Source organism: Culex quinquefasciatus, chromosome 2, assembly GCF_015732765.1.
Source record: "Culex quinquefasciatus strain JHB chromosome 2, VPISU_Cqui_1.0_pri_paternal, whole genome shotgun sequence".
Classification (NCBI taxonomy): domain Eukaryota; kingdom Metazoa; phylum Arthropoda; class Insecta; order Diptera; family Culicidae; genus Culex; species Culex quinquefasciatus.
This window is the reverse complement of record NC_051862.1, coordinates 23492709-23510458: the sequence shown is the minus strand read 5'-3', so window position 1 is coordinate 23510458 and position 17750 is coordinate 23492709. Positions and strand designations below refer to the sequence as shown.

General features: G+C 39.2%; 2 protein-coding genes across 5 annotated transcripts in view; both read right to left on the bottom strand.

The window, feature by feature from the left end:
* LOC6048218 (dnaJ homolog subfamily B member 6) overlaps positions 1 to 16328 on the bottom strand; it is a 132596-nt gene extending 116268 nt beyond the window's left edge. For 2 of the 3 annotated variants that reach the window (XM_038256611.1, XM_038256605.1), the window contains exons 1-2: positions 16184 to 16328; positions 227 to 252 (exon numbers count right to left, since the gene is read on the bottom strand). The gene's annotated coding sequence lies outside the window, so the exon portion shown is untranslated. The remainder of the gene's footprint in view (positions 1 to 226; positions 253 to 16183) is intronic. The other variant, XM_038256607.1, reaches the window with a different exon arrangement.
* Positions 12035 to 12986, bottom strand: LOC119767632. Of its 2 annotated transcripts, XR_005277626.1 has the most exons (3): positions 12681 to 12986; positions 12144 to 12628; positions 12035 to 12105 (listed from the first exon to the last, which is right to left on the bottom strand). XR_005277626.1 is itself a non-coding variant. In XM_038256614.1 (2 exons), the coding sequence occupies exons 1-2, from the start codon at positions 12787 to 12789 to the stop codon at positions 12195 to 12197; spliced, it is 543 nt and encodes a 180-aa protein (XP_038112542.1). In that variant the 5' UTR covers positions 12790 to 12986; the 3' UTR covers positions 12035 to 12194. The 2 variants fall into 2 exon arrangements, 1 of the variants encoding a protein (XP_038112542.1); XM_038256614.1 differs by having other exon boundaries at positions 12035 to 12628.
* Positions 16329 to 17750: the final 1422 nt, after the last annotated feature.

The following is a 17750-nucleotide window of genomic DNA, read 5'->3' as shown; positions in this document are numbered from 1 at the left end:
GGGCCAGGTCAGGACGAACCCGGAGAGCGCGCGCGGAAAGATCAATCGCGCGGATAAGCCGCGGTACATTCCGCTATTAGTGTCAATCGTGTGTGAGACATGACCGTTGCAAGTGAGCTTTCCGGCTCGGGTGTCACCCGAGATATCAACCGTAATCGTCATAATTCTTGCTCACTTTACGGCGTGTCCGTGTCCGTCACACACTTGCTACGACGGAAATACTAACCTGGCGCTTTGGAGTCGTTGATCCAGCTGGAAGTAGAGAAGTGGAAAAAAAAAATCGAGTTAGTTTGAGTTAAATCATCCGCGAACATTTCCGGAAAGCTTAATCACCACAGGGGAACTACTAAACTGATGTTCCGGAGAAGAAGACCCCCATCGTTTTTGTTTGCCTGGTGCCCCCAAGAGACCAGAAGAAGAGTGCAACGCAGATGATGACGACTTGGCAAACAAAAGCCCAACCTGAAGCAGTTTTTATTTGTCCACTTTAACGATTCCCTTGGAGTGTGCCCAGCCCAGTTCTGTTGGCCGTTGAAATGTATAGCGCACACTTCGAGCGGGGTGAAAGGCACCAGAAAGAGGTTGGTCAGCACGCGGAGGTCCGTATTTAAACAATTAGAGAAATTACTGGCTGGCCAGAGCGCTTTGTGCTTCCTCGTTCAGCAGCACGTTGCCGACTCATGGGACCAGCGTGTGCGAAGAAATGGAAGGTGTCGGGTTGTTTAGCGACAGCGACCACTTTGCCTAACTTGCTTAAAGTCACACAATTATAGTATCAGTCACAGCGAAAATTCCTAAACAGCTAATCACCGTCCATTGAACCAGGTGGTGGTATCATCAGCATGCGGAAGCAGCAGCTACCACCCCCCGAATCCGTGACCAACGACGACTACCGACTACCCCCTTCGAAAGGGTAAAGTGTACCTTGGAATCCCCACGCGGCCAATTAACGTGTTTGCAACGCATCGCTGAACTCGACGCTGCGACGAATTCAACGCGGGCAACCAGGTGGCATCACCCTAACTTTACTTTCTTCTGGGCGGGGACACCACGTGGACATCGCCAGCGCACTTTACGATTGGATTCGCAACCGGAGCGGTGGAACAAGGAAAAATTTGCCTCGCCGCCCCGGAACCGGCGCGCTGCGTCACGGTGGGCTGAATTCCCATAGGGTGCGCGCACCCATGAGACTTGCACCAGTGCACAGTGGGCGAAATGGAACCCAAAATCGGACTTAATTGAACGCGGCTGGTTCCCTGTTATGAACAATAGTGTTTCTTATGTAAAAAAATCCGGGGAATCGATTGGTGATGGTTTCATCCACCGCACGAAACGGCAAAGGGTCCATTTTGCCCCAATTCCCATTTTTAACATTTTTCTTGAAAATCGGTCTGTATTTAGAGCGGAGGCTTTATGCGGCCTTCCAAAATGCACTTAACTTATGTGAAAATGTCCCAGAAATCCAGTAAAAAACCACTTGCACCGCAAAAATCATCTAGGTCCATTTAACCCCAATTCCACTATAAAAGCATTTTTGGCCGTTTTCAAATGTTAGGTCAGATTTTAAAATCTGAAAATATTTTTATCGTAAAGATCAGACAATTTTACATAAGAATGACGATTTGCACTTGATAGTTTGACACATTTATGTTGATATAGAAATTAAACTAAATAAAAAGATTGAAGAATTAGTTTTGGGCCAATTTTCTCAAACGCAGCATAAACTGCCTTTTACATAATTTTTATTTTGATCAACATAAATGTGTCAAACTTTCAAGTGCAAATCGTCATTCTTATGTAAAATTGTCTGATCTTTACGATAAAAATATTTTCAGATTTTTAAAATCTGACCTAACATTTGAAAACGGCCAAAAATGCTTTTATAGCGGAATTGGGGTTAAATGGACCCTAGATGATTTTTGCGGTGCAAGTGGTTATTTTTACTGGATTCCTGGGACATTTTCACATAAGTTAAGTGCATTTTGGAAGGCCGCATAAAGCCTCCGCTCTAAATACAGACCGATTTTCAAGAAAAAATGTTAAAAAATGGGGAATTGGGGCAAAATGGACCCTTTGCCGTTTCGTGCGGTGGATGAAACCATCACCAATCGATTCCCCGGATTTTTTTACATAAGAAACACTATTGTTCATAACAGGGAACCAGCCGCGTTCAATTAAGTCCGATTTTGGGTTCCATTTCGCCCACTGTGCAGTGGGCACGAATCGGTTTTGTATATTAGCCATCCAGCCCCCAACTTGTTTGGGCCATCATCGGTTTGGAACGATGTCAGGTGGGTCAGATCTCATAAAAAAATCATAAGTAACACTTCATTTTGACAGATATGCAATTACTGATTTTTCAGCAATGTTTTTGTGTATTACCGAATTTCAGCAAAAGTGATGATTACTGAATCGCAATCAGTTAATTATTTTACTGAAATGGCAATCCAAAATTTGCTGTGTGTATGTAGGGGAGAGTGGGGAGACTTGATCCCCTTTTTTTGTGTCGCACATAACTCTGTCAATTTCTCACAAAACTATGATCTTTTTGCATGAATTGAAAGCTTAAACATTCAACTATGTTTGGCTGATAAGGGTATTTCATCAGATAAACTCTTCGAATCATGCCAAGCGTTTTAAAAAAATATTTTAAACCGGCATTTTCAAAATGTTGGGGGTAACTTGATCCCCCTTTCAACATTTTGAAGAAATCTTAAGCAAAATGTTTCTTATTCATCCAAACTTTTAATTTTCTATAAGTTACAGCAATTTCACATTAACCCTCTACAACCTAACCCCGCCTCTAGACGGGCTTCAATCTAAAAAATCGCCAAAAATCCATTTTCCAACCGATTTTTGATCTTTAAAAAGCATTGGAAAGAAGAACTCTTAAAATTTTAGAAAATTTCAGGGTTGGGAGTTTAACTTGTTTTATGTGACTTAGCCAGTGTTTTTAAAAATGTCATATTTTTAGGGGTCAAATTTGGCTGTGTTTTTTACTAACATTTCCTATACTTTCAGTAAAAAGAAGTATGCAGTAATTTTTATAGTGTCCCAGACTATGCCTCTACGCATTTTTTCGCAATTTAAATTATGATGGTGCCATTCTATAGCAGAAAATGTGAAAAACATGCAAAAAATTGAAAAAATGACTGTAAAAACGTGAAAAAATTAGATAGGCAAAATGTAATTATATTAGATGGTAGAATAGGCCAAATACTACCAAAAACAAACATAAACTGAACAAGATAAATGCAATTTAAAATACTAAAAATAAAACAAGAAAAACATAAAACAAAAGAAGTAAAGTTTTTCGTAGAACAAAAGTTGCTCAAAATGACCTCCTGAACACGGGAAAAATAAATATTTTCGAAAAAAAAATTTGGGCAGTAGAGGGTTAAACCTGTACGTTTGTGTTCAAAATATAACAAGTTTAGCATGCAAAATATTTAAAAACATCAAATTTTCTTTTTTAGACCAAAATTGAGCATGTTTACAAAAGCTGGTAATTTTTGTTTACAAAACTTTTGGAAATGGTTCAATTTGCAGTAAGTTATATAAAAATATACTAAAGAAAACTATGTACGAAAACCCAGCCCAATTATTTAATCTTGAGGCTGATTCCAGTGACTGTAAAAATTCAGGGATCAAGTCTCACTAAACGCACTTTTTTAAACAATTGATTGTAAAAATAGTATGACGATAAATTTAAAGTCAAATGCGTAAGGGTTTTGGAGTTGATATGTTTATCAAACAATTCATGTATAAAAAATATTTTTTTGAATAATTTTTGAGTATTTTCTATACTTATCAAAACAAAGAAAAAAGATCTCTTGGAAGTTTTTTGCAGCACTTCTTAGAAAAATGTGTGTAACTCAATAATAACATTTTTTAAATTTTTTTCTTTGTTTTCTACCATGAGTTTTAGTCAATTTCGCACAACTTTCTAGAACAAAGCTAATTGTTTTACCCACATGCTGACGAGATACAGGCTTGGGATCAAGTGTCCCCGGGGATCAAGTCTCCCCACTCTCCCCTACTTAAGCTCATTTTATTGTCATTGTAACTCTGCTTGTCCAACCCCACCGGAAAATATTACGTAATACAAAACTGAGAGAAAACAAAGCTGTGTTCATTACGGTAGCATTTGCTCCGAACATACCTTAGGGTCAGCGGAGGGCGGTCAAAGAGCTGTGGCATGATTCGTCAAAGGTAGCCAAGTCACGTTCGAAGTGAGGCCATTTTACATGAAAAGCTGCCAATTTTTCAAGCTAATGCTTATGTTGAAGTATGTACACCATAACTGAATTATTCAATATAATTCTCACCAGTGAAAGGTGGAAATCGATTCGAATTAGGAAAAGCCAATAGGTCCCACACCCGACCTAACTCACAGCCCATCCATCAAATTCGCACCCGATCGTCAATCACCTGCTGAGCAAAAGTGCGACTCTAGGCGATCACTTAGACTTTTAAAATAAAATAAAGAAAAACGCGCGAAAGCTTTCTCCCCTTTGCCGTTTTGTTTGCGGACCAACACACACACACACACACACACACCCATTCGGATCCCTTCAGGGCATTCGGGGTGGCTTGCATTGCGTTAGTTTTTCACTTGCACTGCCCCAGGGATAGATCGGCCCACCCCTCTGCCATGCCAGTGTGAGTATTGGAAAGCATTAACACGTGGTGTCGGACACGACGACGTCAAGCAGGCAAGAGATGATGATGCTGGGACCATGTTTATGGGATGTTTTACACCAACGCCAATCTGCGGGATGGTTACGGTTGGGCGCAGGAACACATCACCCTCCGCCCCCAGTCGTGTTGACACAAGTTGCAACGCGATCAAACACACATCCCCGCGGAGCTTAAAAGGAGAGAAAACGGCTAATGAATTTACATTTTTAAGGCAGCCTGCATCTTGTTGGGACAACATGGTTAAACCAAGTTGAGCCCAATGACACCTTCGCAATAAAGAAAGGTTTCGCCATTACACAAAGTATATTAGTCGAGTCTCTCGCTCTGTTTGGTGAAATTTCTTTGGTTTATGGGCATAATTTATGGCTGGGCTTAGATCGTCAACCCATTAGAGTCAAACAAGTCGTAAACAGAAAGCTGATTGTTTCCTGTGGTCACTTTTGTCCATCACAGGCAACGAAACCAGCCCTACAGCTGATGCCCTCGAAAGAAACCCAACAGAAAGAAGAATCGTTAACCTACAAAACTGTCAATGATCCATTGTTGGTGGTTGCATTCAATCGATGTAAGCAATCTATACAAACCACTCGAAACACCTTCGCCAGCCGTAGGACTCTTTCTTCCACTGCTCATCAAAGCTTCAAACCGCGTCTAATTATTGCGCGATTCAATTGCTTCCTCTGCTGCTGCTGCCATTGAACAGCAAAAAACTCGTAAACATTCCACCGACGACACAAGAATGAGCTTTAGTCGTAAAAGCTAACCCGCCAGCCCTTCCAACATCCAGCGGATTCTTGTAATACTTTCACTCGCTGGCCAACCCTTCTCCAAGAGGTGCAAAGCGTGCGCCGATATGTGCCGGTTCATCGGAAAGGCATTCGGGCAGTTAATTATGACATTTTTTAAATTTATTACTTATTATTCACGCGGGGCTATTGGTTGGTCGCCTATAGTCCGGGCAATTTATCAACCGTAATGGACTATCTATCTCCGGTCGTTCGTTAGTTCGATGCACTAATCCATACCCGTTCGGTTTATCTCCCCCGGGGGCATCACAAATCTTAAGACGGTCAGCGCGGCAACTGGAACAGGGTGAAGAGCCCGATGAGCCTCACACATGGTTGGAGCTTGGATAGGATTGGACGAGCACGTATGTGCACCGCAGGTATTCCAATTGACCACCTCAAAATGCGTCGATAGTGGAAAGGTTAAGTGAGCTGAATAGCTGCTGCTGGATATGGATCTCGCAGCCATTATTGAAACTACAATGCGATTTTTTTTATAAATTTATATGTTTATATTTTGTTTTATTGTTATATTTTTCAATTTATGTATATTTCTTGTACTAAGCACATTACTTCTTTGATTAATACTAGTGTAGAGTTTTTGAAATCCCTTTTCAACCGATTTATCAGAAAACATTGGATTAAATGAATTTGTTACACTGGTGAAATATGACCAAAACAGACAAATTTAATCACAGAAATCTGTTAAAACACAAATTGAATTGTATAAAATATATATTTTTAATAATACAATATTTTTACTTGTGGTTTGGTTGAGCGTTTGAGCAGAATGCATTACTATGGATACAAAGAGACGAGTTGTTCCTTTTAATTCCGCTAGGGGAGTGTGGGGTAATTTGGACACCCTAAGGAACTTGCTCTGCCACGGGCTGTATGGATATTTTAAAGGAATGTTGATGACACCAGAGGATAATAGAGACCTTATTTGATGGAAAAATGTCATTCATTTCGATAAATTTTGATGAAAAACCCATTTTTACCGCAAAAATTAAAAGGTGTTCAAATTACCCCCACATTTTTGTGTGGGGTAATATGAACACCCTATGGGGTAATTTGGACATGCCTTGTGGGGTAATTTGGACATGCCTTGTGGGGTAATATGGACATACCTTGTGGGGTAATATGGACATACCTTGTGGGGTAATATGGACACCTTTTGTGGGGTAATTTGGACACATGTTGAAGAATAAGTTTAACATTTGATTTTTGAGCATGTTTTTGTAATTGTTTCATATTTTGATGTGTTTATTTTGCTCACAATATTTCATCAAAGGTATAAATAATGATTTTGTGATAGAACTATATTTCAATAGGAAGATAACAAATGGTTCAGTGTTCTATACATAATTCGTTTTCGTTTTCGTTTTACGGAGCAAGGTGGGGGACGCGGCCTCAAGTCAGTCCAAGTCCGGTTTCTTGTGGAAAAAAGGGTAGTGGCCGAACTAGTATTGCATACCAAATGAACACCACCGGAAGATATAGGGGATCGGGAGGGGGGAGGCGAAAGAAAATTAGTGTTGATGTGAGTAGTAAGAACTTGGATGATTTGAGCAGTTACGGTAATCTAAGTTTAACACTGAATAAAGAAAATCTGAAATTGTGATTCAAAGTAAGAAGGCCCGGAATAAATTAAATTATTATAATTAAAAAAGAAAATGTAACTAATCGGAGATCTATACAAAAGAAACCTATGATGTATTCCAAATTTAAAGGAAATAAAAAATACTAGAGAAAAAAAGATGAAAACTAACTGCCGACCTGTCACGTTCGTCATTAGTCTTGTCGTACATTACAACTAGAAACAGATCTGCCAATGAAATGTTACACTTCGTTCAAATCAACTAATCATTTCAGTCCAATTATTCATCGACGGAAAACTATCTAACTTTAATCAACAACCTAAACTAAACTGTCTGAAAGTAAATATAATCTCAAATCCCCGAATGTTTTATTATAACGCCAAATAAGGTAAAGGATCTTGTTTTTAAACCAGTCTTGCCGCTTCCAAAAACCAATAAACATAAATGAACAGTTCATAAGTTGAACACTAGTAATTAAGACGACTATTTCATGCCATTCATTTCATTAGGGCATAGAGCTTTGCAAACAAGAGTGCATCTCTATTATACCTTATGTAAACTGTCATTTGAGTGAAGGAGACACACTCCTGTTCACAAAACCCATGCGCCCTTTTGAAATGTTAGGCTCCATTTGATCGTCAAGGCTCCAGTAGACCCTCGATTCGCAACAATGGTCGATACAACCATAATCCGAAAACCGTTAGTTCAACAGATTAACGAATTTTGTCCGATATCATCGCACTATTGATTGACCGAGACTCTATGGAAATTTTGACATATCAAAATGCTACGTAATAATATTTTTTTAAAAATAAATTTCAAAATCTATTCTATCCTACAATGCCTAGAAGAGGCCTCTGTTTCTGTTGTGAGTAAGCGCTGGTTTCAGAGTTCATTTTCAATTTAAAAGGGGTGGGAGACGACTAATTTGCTTCATGAACTCCTACTCGGCCTTGGGACCACCTCTTAAGACACTGATGGCTCCTAGCTAGGAATTAAACCTAGACACAGCGTCGAGGCCCGCTTCGCATGGCAAAAATGTTGGCTGGGGGGAAGTGATATTATCACGAAATTTTATTTTAAAGCCAACATTGCTAACGGCGTCGAGGTCCTTACTCATGCCCAAGAGGTTCAGTGTTCTATACATAATTCAATCATTAATTCTGAAATGATTTAAACATTGATTCTGGATAAGGCACAAGTATAGTTTTTAGTGATTAAGGTATTGTTTAGATTTATATAAATCAATCTTTATATAAAACTAATTAACCTGAAACCATCTTTTTTTTTTTAATTTTACATGTAGCCCTTCAAGTTTTGATATTTTTGTAAACCAGCATAGAAATTAGATATGTCACAGAAATTGACTAAAAGCTAAATGTGCAGTAATCAAATTTCATCCATTTGAATATTGCAATAAATTTATCTAAATTAAAAAATAGGGATTTTGTGAAAGTTCTGATTGCTCACCTTCCTTTTTGAGTGTTTTGACATTTTAAATCCCTCTAAATCCCTTTAAGGTCTCAACCAACCATGAAAGTTATTTTTTACCTGACAGGTAGACTTTCAGGTATGTCCAAATTACCCCACAAGCCATGTCCAAATTACCCCCATAGCATATTCTATCATAAATTGCAATTTTTGATGATAAAAATTGATAAAATGCACAATTTTTATAAGTACATATCTCAGACATCGTCCAAGCAACCCCTTAAACAAAAAATGTCCACTTTTTGCCATATAACCTCTGCAAAACCTTATTTCCCAACCCTCAAATATTAGAACTTAAGGCAGTGCCAACCGGCCTTTGGAAACTTTCACATACTATACCAAAACTACTTAACCTATTCCAACTTTTTTTGATTTGTCCATACTCCTACACCCAACTGGCAGTCGCATGATTGTGATGCATGGCGGCATGAAAGTATATCAGAATCTGCATGAAATCTGTCCTCATGCATTTTTTGCGATATAGGAGTATGACATTTTTGCCCGTTACCGACAATTATCGACATTACCGACGGCTTTTTAGTTGTCTTTCACAAAAAAAAAAACATTTAGCAGAACGAGGATTGAACCACCAACTTCTTGGTTGTTGAGCCGACACGCTACCACCGCGCCATGGACGCTTGATGAAAAGTGAGTGAAAGAGCACCAACATATGCTGCTCTTTGGAGTGTTGCTCGGGGACGGGCCAGCATTATATGTGTTGGTGAGAACTGCAGATCGCTGAAATTTTTACACGCGGGCAAAAATGATCTACGGGCTTGCTGCAAAAAATGTTATAAAATATGACATTTTCTGCAGCAAATCCAATGTTGCAGATTTTGAGATATATTTTTCCTTTGGGTGTAGGCCATTACTAGTACTAGCCTTATCACTTAAATTGCCGTTTTCACTTTATATGCGAAGAAAACGTGATTTTTAAGGGGTGTCCAAATTACCCCCACTGGATATTACCCCAAACTCCCCTATATATATATATTAGGGTGGGTACGTTTTTCAAAAAGTTCTCGGATCAAGTTTTGGTATGGTTCACCTTGTAGGGCATGCCCATAGGGACTTTCATGCCAAATATCAGCTCATTTGGTTGTAAACTGGCTGCGCGCATCAGGGTTAAAGTTTACATGGGAATTACTATGGGAAAATGGAACTTTTTGTTCAAACGCTCCTACAGGTCTGGGAAAATCACGCGCCAACTTCTGGGTGAAAAACGGTTGGAATATTCAATTGCAAACCCTCTTTTAAATGGAAAATGATGATTTTCCCATAGTAATTCCCATGTAAACTTTAATCCTGATGCGCGCAGCCAGTTTACAACCAAATGAGCTGATATTTGGCATGAAAGTCCCTATGGGCATGCCTTACAAGGGGAATCATACTAAAACTTGATCCGAGAACTTTTTGAAAAACGTACCCACCCTAATATATATAGCGGAATTAAAAGGAACAGCTCGTCTCTTTGTATTCATAATATTTTGACGTAGACTTACGTCTTTGTCGAAGGTACTGGGGTGTCATTCCAAAAAACCCGGGCCGAAGGCCCTGGAATATTGCGTCATCCGTCAATCGCTTATATCTTCCTTCCCTCAAATCGAATCGGCACGATTTTGGTTCCATTCGATTCGAAAATTATTCAGCAATTTGCTATAAAACTTTCATTGTTGGCAAAATAGTTTTACTATTGGAACAATTGAATGTTTTAAAATGTTTTCAAAAAGCAGAGATTTTGCAAGCAAAATGAGCGCTTCCCACTCACGGACGGGAATGTCAAGTACCTATTTTGAGGGGAAAATCATCCGAGCAACGCGACCGAGTGTCGGTCGCGAAAAAGGAGGGGAAGTAGCAGACCGGAATCATATATAAGAACGCGCGCTCAGCCCATTCTATCATTCACGTCTCAGACGTCGGACCGGCAGCAGCTGCAGCAGCAGCAGCAGGAAAGCTCAGCCCAGAGCAGCAGCAGCAGGAGAGAGACCAGAGCAGCAGCAGCAGGAGAGAGAGGGACCAGAACTGCAAAAGAAATGCGCATCGCTTTCTCGTCGTCACTGTCAGCCAGTTGCCTCTCGATGGCCGGACCGTTTGGATCGTCCAACCCGGGACGAGGCAGCAACAAGATGGGGCGCGCGCTTGCTCCTTCTCGCCGAAAAGTTGCCTCTCGTGGGTCAAGCCGTGGTTGTGAAACTTCCATATTCTAGTTGTTAAACTTTCCAACTCTTCGGAGTTCCCTCTCTTCCCATCCCTCGTCCCACCCGGGGCGAGGCAGCGCAATGAATAATTACAGTTTAAATTTCAGGAACAAATTTTGGTTGTCGGGGGCGACGGTCTGCACAGCTTTCTGAGGCTGCTCTCGCCCCCAACTCCTAAAAACCCGGGCCGAAGGCGTCATCCGTCAAACGCTTATATCTTCCTTCCCTCTAATTGAATTGACACGATTTACTTCTGGGGTGACGGATTACCACGAGGTGGTCACTCCAAATATATTGCATTTATTTCATAAGTTGATCCGTATGTGCATCCATATTCACGTGTATACACGATTCCTCTATGAATTTTATTTCAGTGTTTTTACAGCTGTCATCGCAAACGCGCGCACTGCTGATTGTTTACAAACAAAAAAAAATCCCTTAAATTTTGCTGTTCTCCGGCCACATTTTTTGGATTGCGGCATGCTATGTTGAATTCCGAGGAGTAATCGGGACGGGATATCAAGATCAGTAGAAACCGATCGAGCTGCTGGACGTGGACCCGCAAGAGACGGAAGATGACCGTGCGGTGGTGGAGTTGGACTACCAGCGGAAGGGCAAGCGCCCCGTCATCAAGACTACGACACGACACTGACAGACGTATCTTTTGCTTGTGATTGGCCTTGTTCCGGAGAAGCTCAAGCCGGGCGATGAGAGTGAACAAGGACTCGTACGTCGTACTTCATCCTGGACACTTCCGGCCGAGTACGACGCGCACGTCAAGGCGATGGAGGTGGACGAGCGGCCACCGATCACTATTCATTGGCGGGTTGGACAAGCAAATACAGGAACTAATTGAGGCCGTCGTGCTGCCGATGACGCACAAGGACATGTTCAAGAACCTGGGAATTCATCCGCCGAAGGGAGTGCTGCACGCTTTCGGCTGGTACCTGTGTGGCGCAAACAAAGTCGGCCTTCCTGAAGCTGGCCGGCCCGCAGCTGGTGCAGATGTTCATCGGAGACAGGGCCAAGCTCGTCCGGGACGCGTTTGCCCTAGCCAAGGAAATGTCGCCGGCGATTACTTCCTGCACGCGATTACGCTGCAGACGAATCTGACTGTTTCATATGCATGTTTTAAATTTATTTGACCTAATTTGGTCACCTGGAGTTTAATGAGAGACGAACATTGAAGTTTCTTGGATTTTCTTTTATTTGTGGTTTCAGCTGTATTTTTGTATTGTTAAATATGATGAAAAAAAACAATAATCATGGCGTACGGTTGTTATATGCCGAATTTGTCATTTTTCTGACCATGTGCAGAAGCACCTTAAAGATGCGCGCGGGATCCTTCTGCTGGAGGATTTTGTAAATATCCACATTATTGGCCTTCACCTTCGCTTGAACTCCATCCTCCGCTCCGTTCAAACATTTAGACTTGTAACCTTCGTAACCTCGTGGTCACTTCCAATCCACGGCAGCAACCGTGCCGTGACCTTCCGCTTTTCCCCACGCTTCTCCCCGTTATCCGCCGTCGAACTGTCCGACTCAAAACCCTCACCCCTTCCCCATTCTCGCTGCCAATGCTGTACGAATCCGACGAATCCGTCACGTCCTCCAGCTTCACCGGCACCGGCATCATCCGCCACGCTCCCGCCGCCGCCCGGAAACAACTCGACCAACGCCGCCCCGCCATCCGCCTTCAAGCAGAACCGGCACACTTCCTCGTCTTCCTTGTCCTCCTGCTCGTTCTCGACGTAACTGTTGCAGTGCAGGTCTCGCGTCCGGAAGGCGTCGACGCGCAGCGTTCGGCACAGCCGGCGCAAATCCGCACCGTCGTATCGACCTCCGGTGAAATCTGCGAAGGCGGAACGATTAGAAATGAAGCAAAAGATCGGAGGATTACTCACCCCAAGTCCGAGGCAGTAGATGGTCAAAAAACCTCAAGCTCGAAAAATATTGGAGCGGTGACAGTTTGTAAACGAAGGAAACAAACAAGTGACAGTTCTTAACTGTCATTATCCACACTGAACAAAATGTTGTGCCGAATATCGTGCAGGTGAATAATATTTACCTATATTTACGATATTTATGGAATATTTACGGAAGTAAATCCAATGCGCTACGGATCAACCTTGTGCCCAACCCCGTGCGGATTACACAGCTTTCTGAGGCTGCCCTCCCCCTCATTCTGCTACCAAACATTCACTCGGTTCGCGAAAAAATCGTTTTTCGTTCTTCTCTTTCCTTCCTCCATTCGATGTTGTCTAGTCAAAGATTTATCAACACATTCAAAGTATGTTTACATGGTAGCTGCGGTTTTGTTCGCATTAGATTTGCCATCTCTTTCTAGTGTTTCAACAACCGGTACGTACACGGTCCGTCTAAATTTACCGATCGCATTCACGATCTTATTCCGTTAATGTATTTCAAGTGTCTAGCTAATTCATCAAAATTAAGAAATGGTTCACATATCAAAACTTTACGTAGTCTACGCCATTCCGGTTATGTCTGTGACATAACTACTTAGACTTTTTTTACATTTTTCATATATATTAATTTAGGCTTTTAGGTTTATTTTTATTTTTAAAGTTTGAAATTTCCAGACCGCCAGGTAAGATTTGAAGAATTTCAGTTATTTAAATTTATTTTTGGATTGTTGGGTTTCTTGACTTTGAGATTGGTATTAGTGAAATATTAAATTAAATTATTTGACGATTTTACTATTTTGAGTTGTTTCAGTTTTGAGGCTTTTCGATTTTTTAATAACCAATTTCCAAAACAAAAGTGATTGGTGACCTGGGGACCATCCATTAACCACGTGGAGACTTTAGGGGGGGGGGTATGGTGATTGTCCACGATCCAAAATTTTTTTATGGACAATTGTCCACGAATGGGGGGGGGGGGGAAACAGATTCCCAAAAAAGTGTCCACGTGGTTTATGGATGGTCCCCTGTACATAATATGTAAATATTATTTACACTAGGGACCTATAAAGGGGAATGAAATGTTCTGGGGGAAATTTCAAACACACAAAGTCATTCAAACTTATTGAAAAACGTGTAGATTTTCGTTGATACTGGCGCGTTTTTTTTTTGTACCAAACAAACATAAACATAACAAAAACTATCAGATTATTATGAACAACAATTTTAAAATGTTTATGATTTTTATAAATATCGTTTTAGATTAGGGGTGCTCAAAGTTTTTGGAGGCCGGGCCAAATTTGAAGCTCAAATGACCTTGCGGGCCAAATTTACAAAAAAGGTTGTTAAAAAAATCAATTACGTTATTTTAATGTAAAAGATTACATTTCTGTTATTTAAAAAAAAATTCTATTTAAAATTATAGAAACCACAAAATAACGGGTTTCTATCGGTATTGTTGATTTTGTTGTTTCTGGTATTTGAATTAAATAAAAAAAAATTAGTACTTGTGTTTTCAAAAAAAATATTAATGTTTTGTTTTTATATTTCGAAAATGGTGGTGACATTACATGTTGAACACATCATCTATAAGTTAAATGTGGCTAATGAAAAATCGTTGAGAGCCAGAATTTCAACTTTTAGAAAATGTTTTAAGCTTCCGTATAGTTAACCTGCAATCATTATTTTCAAAAAAAGCGAAAAACATTTATTTATTTCATCGAAAATTCACTAAAATTCAAATTATTTTTAGGAAATTCAAACATGCTCAAATGATTTTAAATGCAAAGGAATGCATATTTAATTAATTTCACCTGAATGCATTTATATTTCATTTTTTTAGTTTTTTGGAAATATATTTTTGCTGCTGGTTTTTCGAGCCATTTTTTTTTAATAATTGTGGAGGGGTGGGTTGATCGACGAAAGCTTTGTTTAATATTTTCTGCAAACTTGATCCTCCGATTTCCACATTTTCTCTGCCTGAATCAGTTGATAGTCAATCAGATTCGTTATCTAACTGTAATGAGTTCGAATCCCTAAGGAAGTGCAATGTTAGTTTGAGGGTCAGTTCATCAAAGAGTCAATATGCCTTGGAAATTAATAAAGAAAACTTTTATTGTTGCAACTATTACAGAATTCTACCTAAGTCAAACTTGAACGTTTTTTTATATTTCTAAAATGTTTGATGAAAGTTTTGACGATATTTACTAGTTTCACTAACATTGAAACGTGTGAAATTGTTTCAATTATAAAATATTTTGATCAAATTATTTGTATCCTAAAGTGGGGATCAAAATGTTGATAAATCATAAATTTCTTATTATTATTAAAAAAAAAAAAAAGATTAGCATATAAAAGCTTAAAATAAACCTTAATTTTGAAAAAGTATAAATTCACTTTACAAGTGGTCAACGGGCCATTTTACATGATCATTCAAAATGGGTCCGGGGGCCACAAAATATCACCTCGCGGGCCATGTTTGGCCCGCGGGCCATACTTTGGGCACCCCTGTTTTAGATCAAAATTATTTTAAGCTGATTTTGTTCTTGCATAGCCTTTTGTTGGTTACACGATACATGTACAATACAATACAAAATAAAATATATTTTTTTCCCCGTGATATTATAGTTTGACAGAAATTTATAATAGTTTCACACAATCTAAAGCATTTAGCTAAAGAAAACAGCTTATAAAGTCAGTATTAAACTCCACATTAAAGTAACGTAAAGTTCAACGTTTGAAATTAAATAGACAAATCCAGCGAAAGCTCAACGCTGCTTTTTGATGGTGAGAGATTTGACAGCTCCCATACTAAATGTCTCGATTTTCATACTTTTTGTTAATTTTCTTCTAAAATAAAATACTTAACATATGAAAACTATATATTTTTGGTGCCCAAAATTCCTGCTGATTCGAATGGTGTACTTATCTCAATTGCAAATTTTTCGAACGGTTTTTATTTTAATAATATTCTAGACACATTTTGTGCAACTAATCAATCAATACTTTTATCATATATAATCATTTTATTGCTTAAAAATTGAGTTTTCCTGAGCTCCCATATTCAAATACATGGAAGCTGTCATTTCTAACACCATTGGTCACCTAGCGGCCATTTCAAACTGGATACGTCTATTAACTGTGTTTAAAGAACCAATGAAACTTTTGTTGAGAATTTAGTTATTGAAAAACTGAAGATATATGTTAAGTAATAGTTGAGGAACTAAACAAAATAAAACAAAAACAAACTAAACACAGCTAACACGACGGGAAGTTTGTAAATGTATGAGTGAACCCTACGCGGAACCGCTGAAAATGCTACATCAGTGTGAGTTAGCTTGAACGGTTGGGCAAGTTTTTGTTCTTGATTTTTTTTTTCCCTCTCCTCCCAAAACAAGTTCTAAACATTAAATCGAAAAATTCCGAAAATGGGACCATTTTCTAAATTTATTTGAAAACCGATTCAAGGCAAACAGCGTTCCACGTACCGTAAACCACTGAGCAGCACTAAAACCCGGCAAATTTTCACGAATAACACACAAAAACACCACTCGCGCACTTTGCACACCTTTCGAGTTTGAACTGCGAACGAGAACAAGGGGAGAGAATCGACTTATTTTTTTGTTTTACTTCCTTCTGACAGTTGCGAATTCAAAACAACCGAGACACCAACACATGCGCAAAGTGCGCGCCAAACAAAAGCCTTGTTGCACAGAACGTCAAAAAGTCTACACAAACTAGGGATGTTCAAGTATTTTACCATAGAGATATCCACGCGCGAGTTTGTGTGAGTATGTTTTTTTCGTGGATCATAGTCATACCCTACCCCAAACTGTTCAATTCTTATTTTATGTGAACCGTACCACAAATTAATAAAATATGATTTTAAATGGTGAACTGCTTTACCGACACTTACCGACACCATTTGAAAAGGGAGGAGCCAAAAAATAAACTTTACAAATGTTCTGGGAACTATGGATTTAAATGGGAATGGTAAGTATATGATTATTAATGGTGAGCGTTTTTTTTTGTAATGTCCGGGATTTGTTACCGCTTGATGATGATGTCTCCTGTTGATTCTTCCGTGGTGCTGCCGCCTTATCTAATTGAGCTATCTCAGTTACATTACGTTTGGCGGTTTAAAATGCATTTTATTATGAAATGAGGCCTCAAAATTTATCATAAATATATCGTAACATGTATGGTAGAACCATACAAATAAATTATAGACCAATCACATGGCGAACAGTTATCGTTCTGATAATGGTCAATCAATTGATTAAATTATTTGGACTTATAAAAATTATCACGAAAATAAATTAGCTTTACATACAAACTATATGGCAAACAGGTATATCGTTCCATGAATTCTAGAGTACTTTTTCAAAAGGTCCTATGTGCAAAAACCTCAATCTGAGAAATTTGATGGTAAAGTTTTGGAGAACATTTTTAAATCCTATTTAAACACGGTTGGGTATTTTTCGATTCTGAAAACGCCCAAATGGGACTAGAGTGTTGCTGTTCAAGTGTACCTCTCGGGATTATATGAAAGTCAACGTAACGCATAATTCTGAACTAATTTGTTTCATACAACCTGTGAGTGCACATAGGACATGTTTATAGAACAAATTTTGCACATTGGACTGAGCCCTTTGGACTAAATTTATGTGGCATAGTACATAGAACTTTATGAAAAAATAATTAAATCCCGATTAAAAAAACACTACATTTTTGCGACGATAAGGTATTTCCTACCCTCACGCAACGTGTAGATCAGCTGACGAAGAGCATGAAATCTAGAGTACTTTTTCAAAAGGTCCTATGTGCAAAAACCTCAATCTGAGAAATTTGATGACAAAGTTTTGGTGCACATTTTTAAATCTCATTTAAACACGCTTGGGTATTTTTCGATTCTGAAAACGCCCAAATGGGTCTAGAGTTATGCTTTTCAAGTGTGCAACTCGGGATCATATAAAAGTTAATATTACACTTAGTTCTGAAGCAATTTGGTTCATACAACCTATGAGTGCACATAGGACACGTTCATAGGACAAA

Bases quoted from the DNA above. Each gene is read 5' to 3' on its own strand.
- LOC119767632 (XM_038256614.1), bottom strand. From the start codon at position 12,789: ATGACAGTTAAGAACTGTCACTTGTTTGTTTCCTTCGTTTACAAACTG. The intron at 12,629-12,680 runs GTGAGTAATCCT...CCGCCTTCGCAG, and splicing joins TCTACTGCCTCGGACTTGGG to ATTTCACCGGAGGTCGATAC.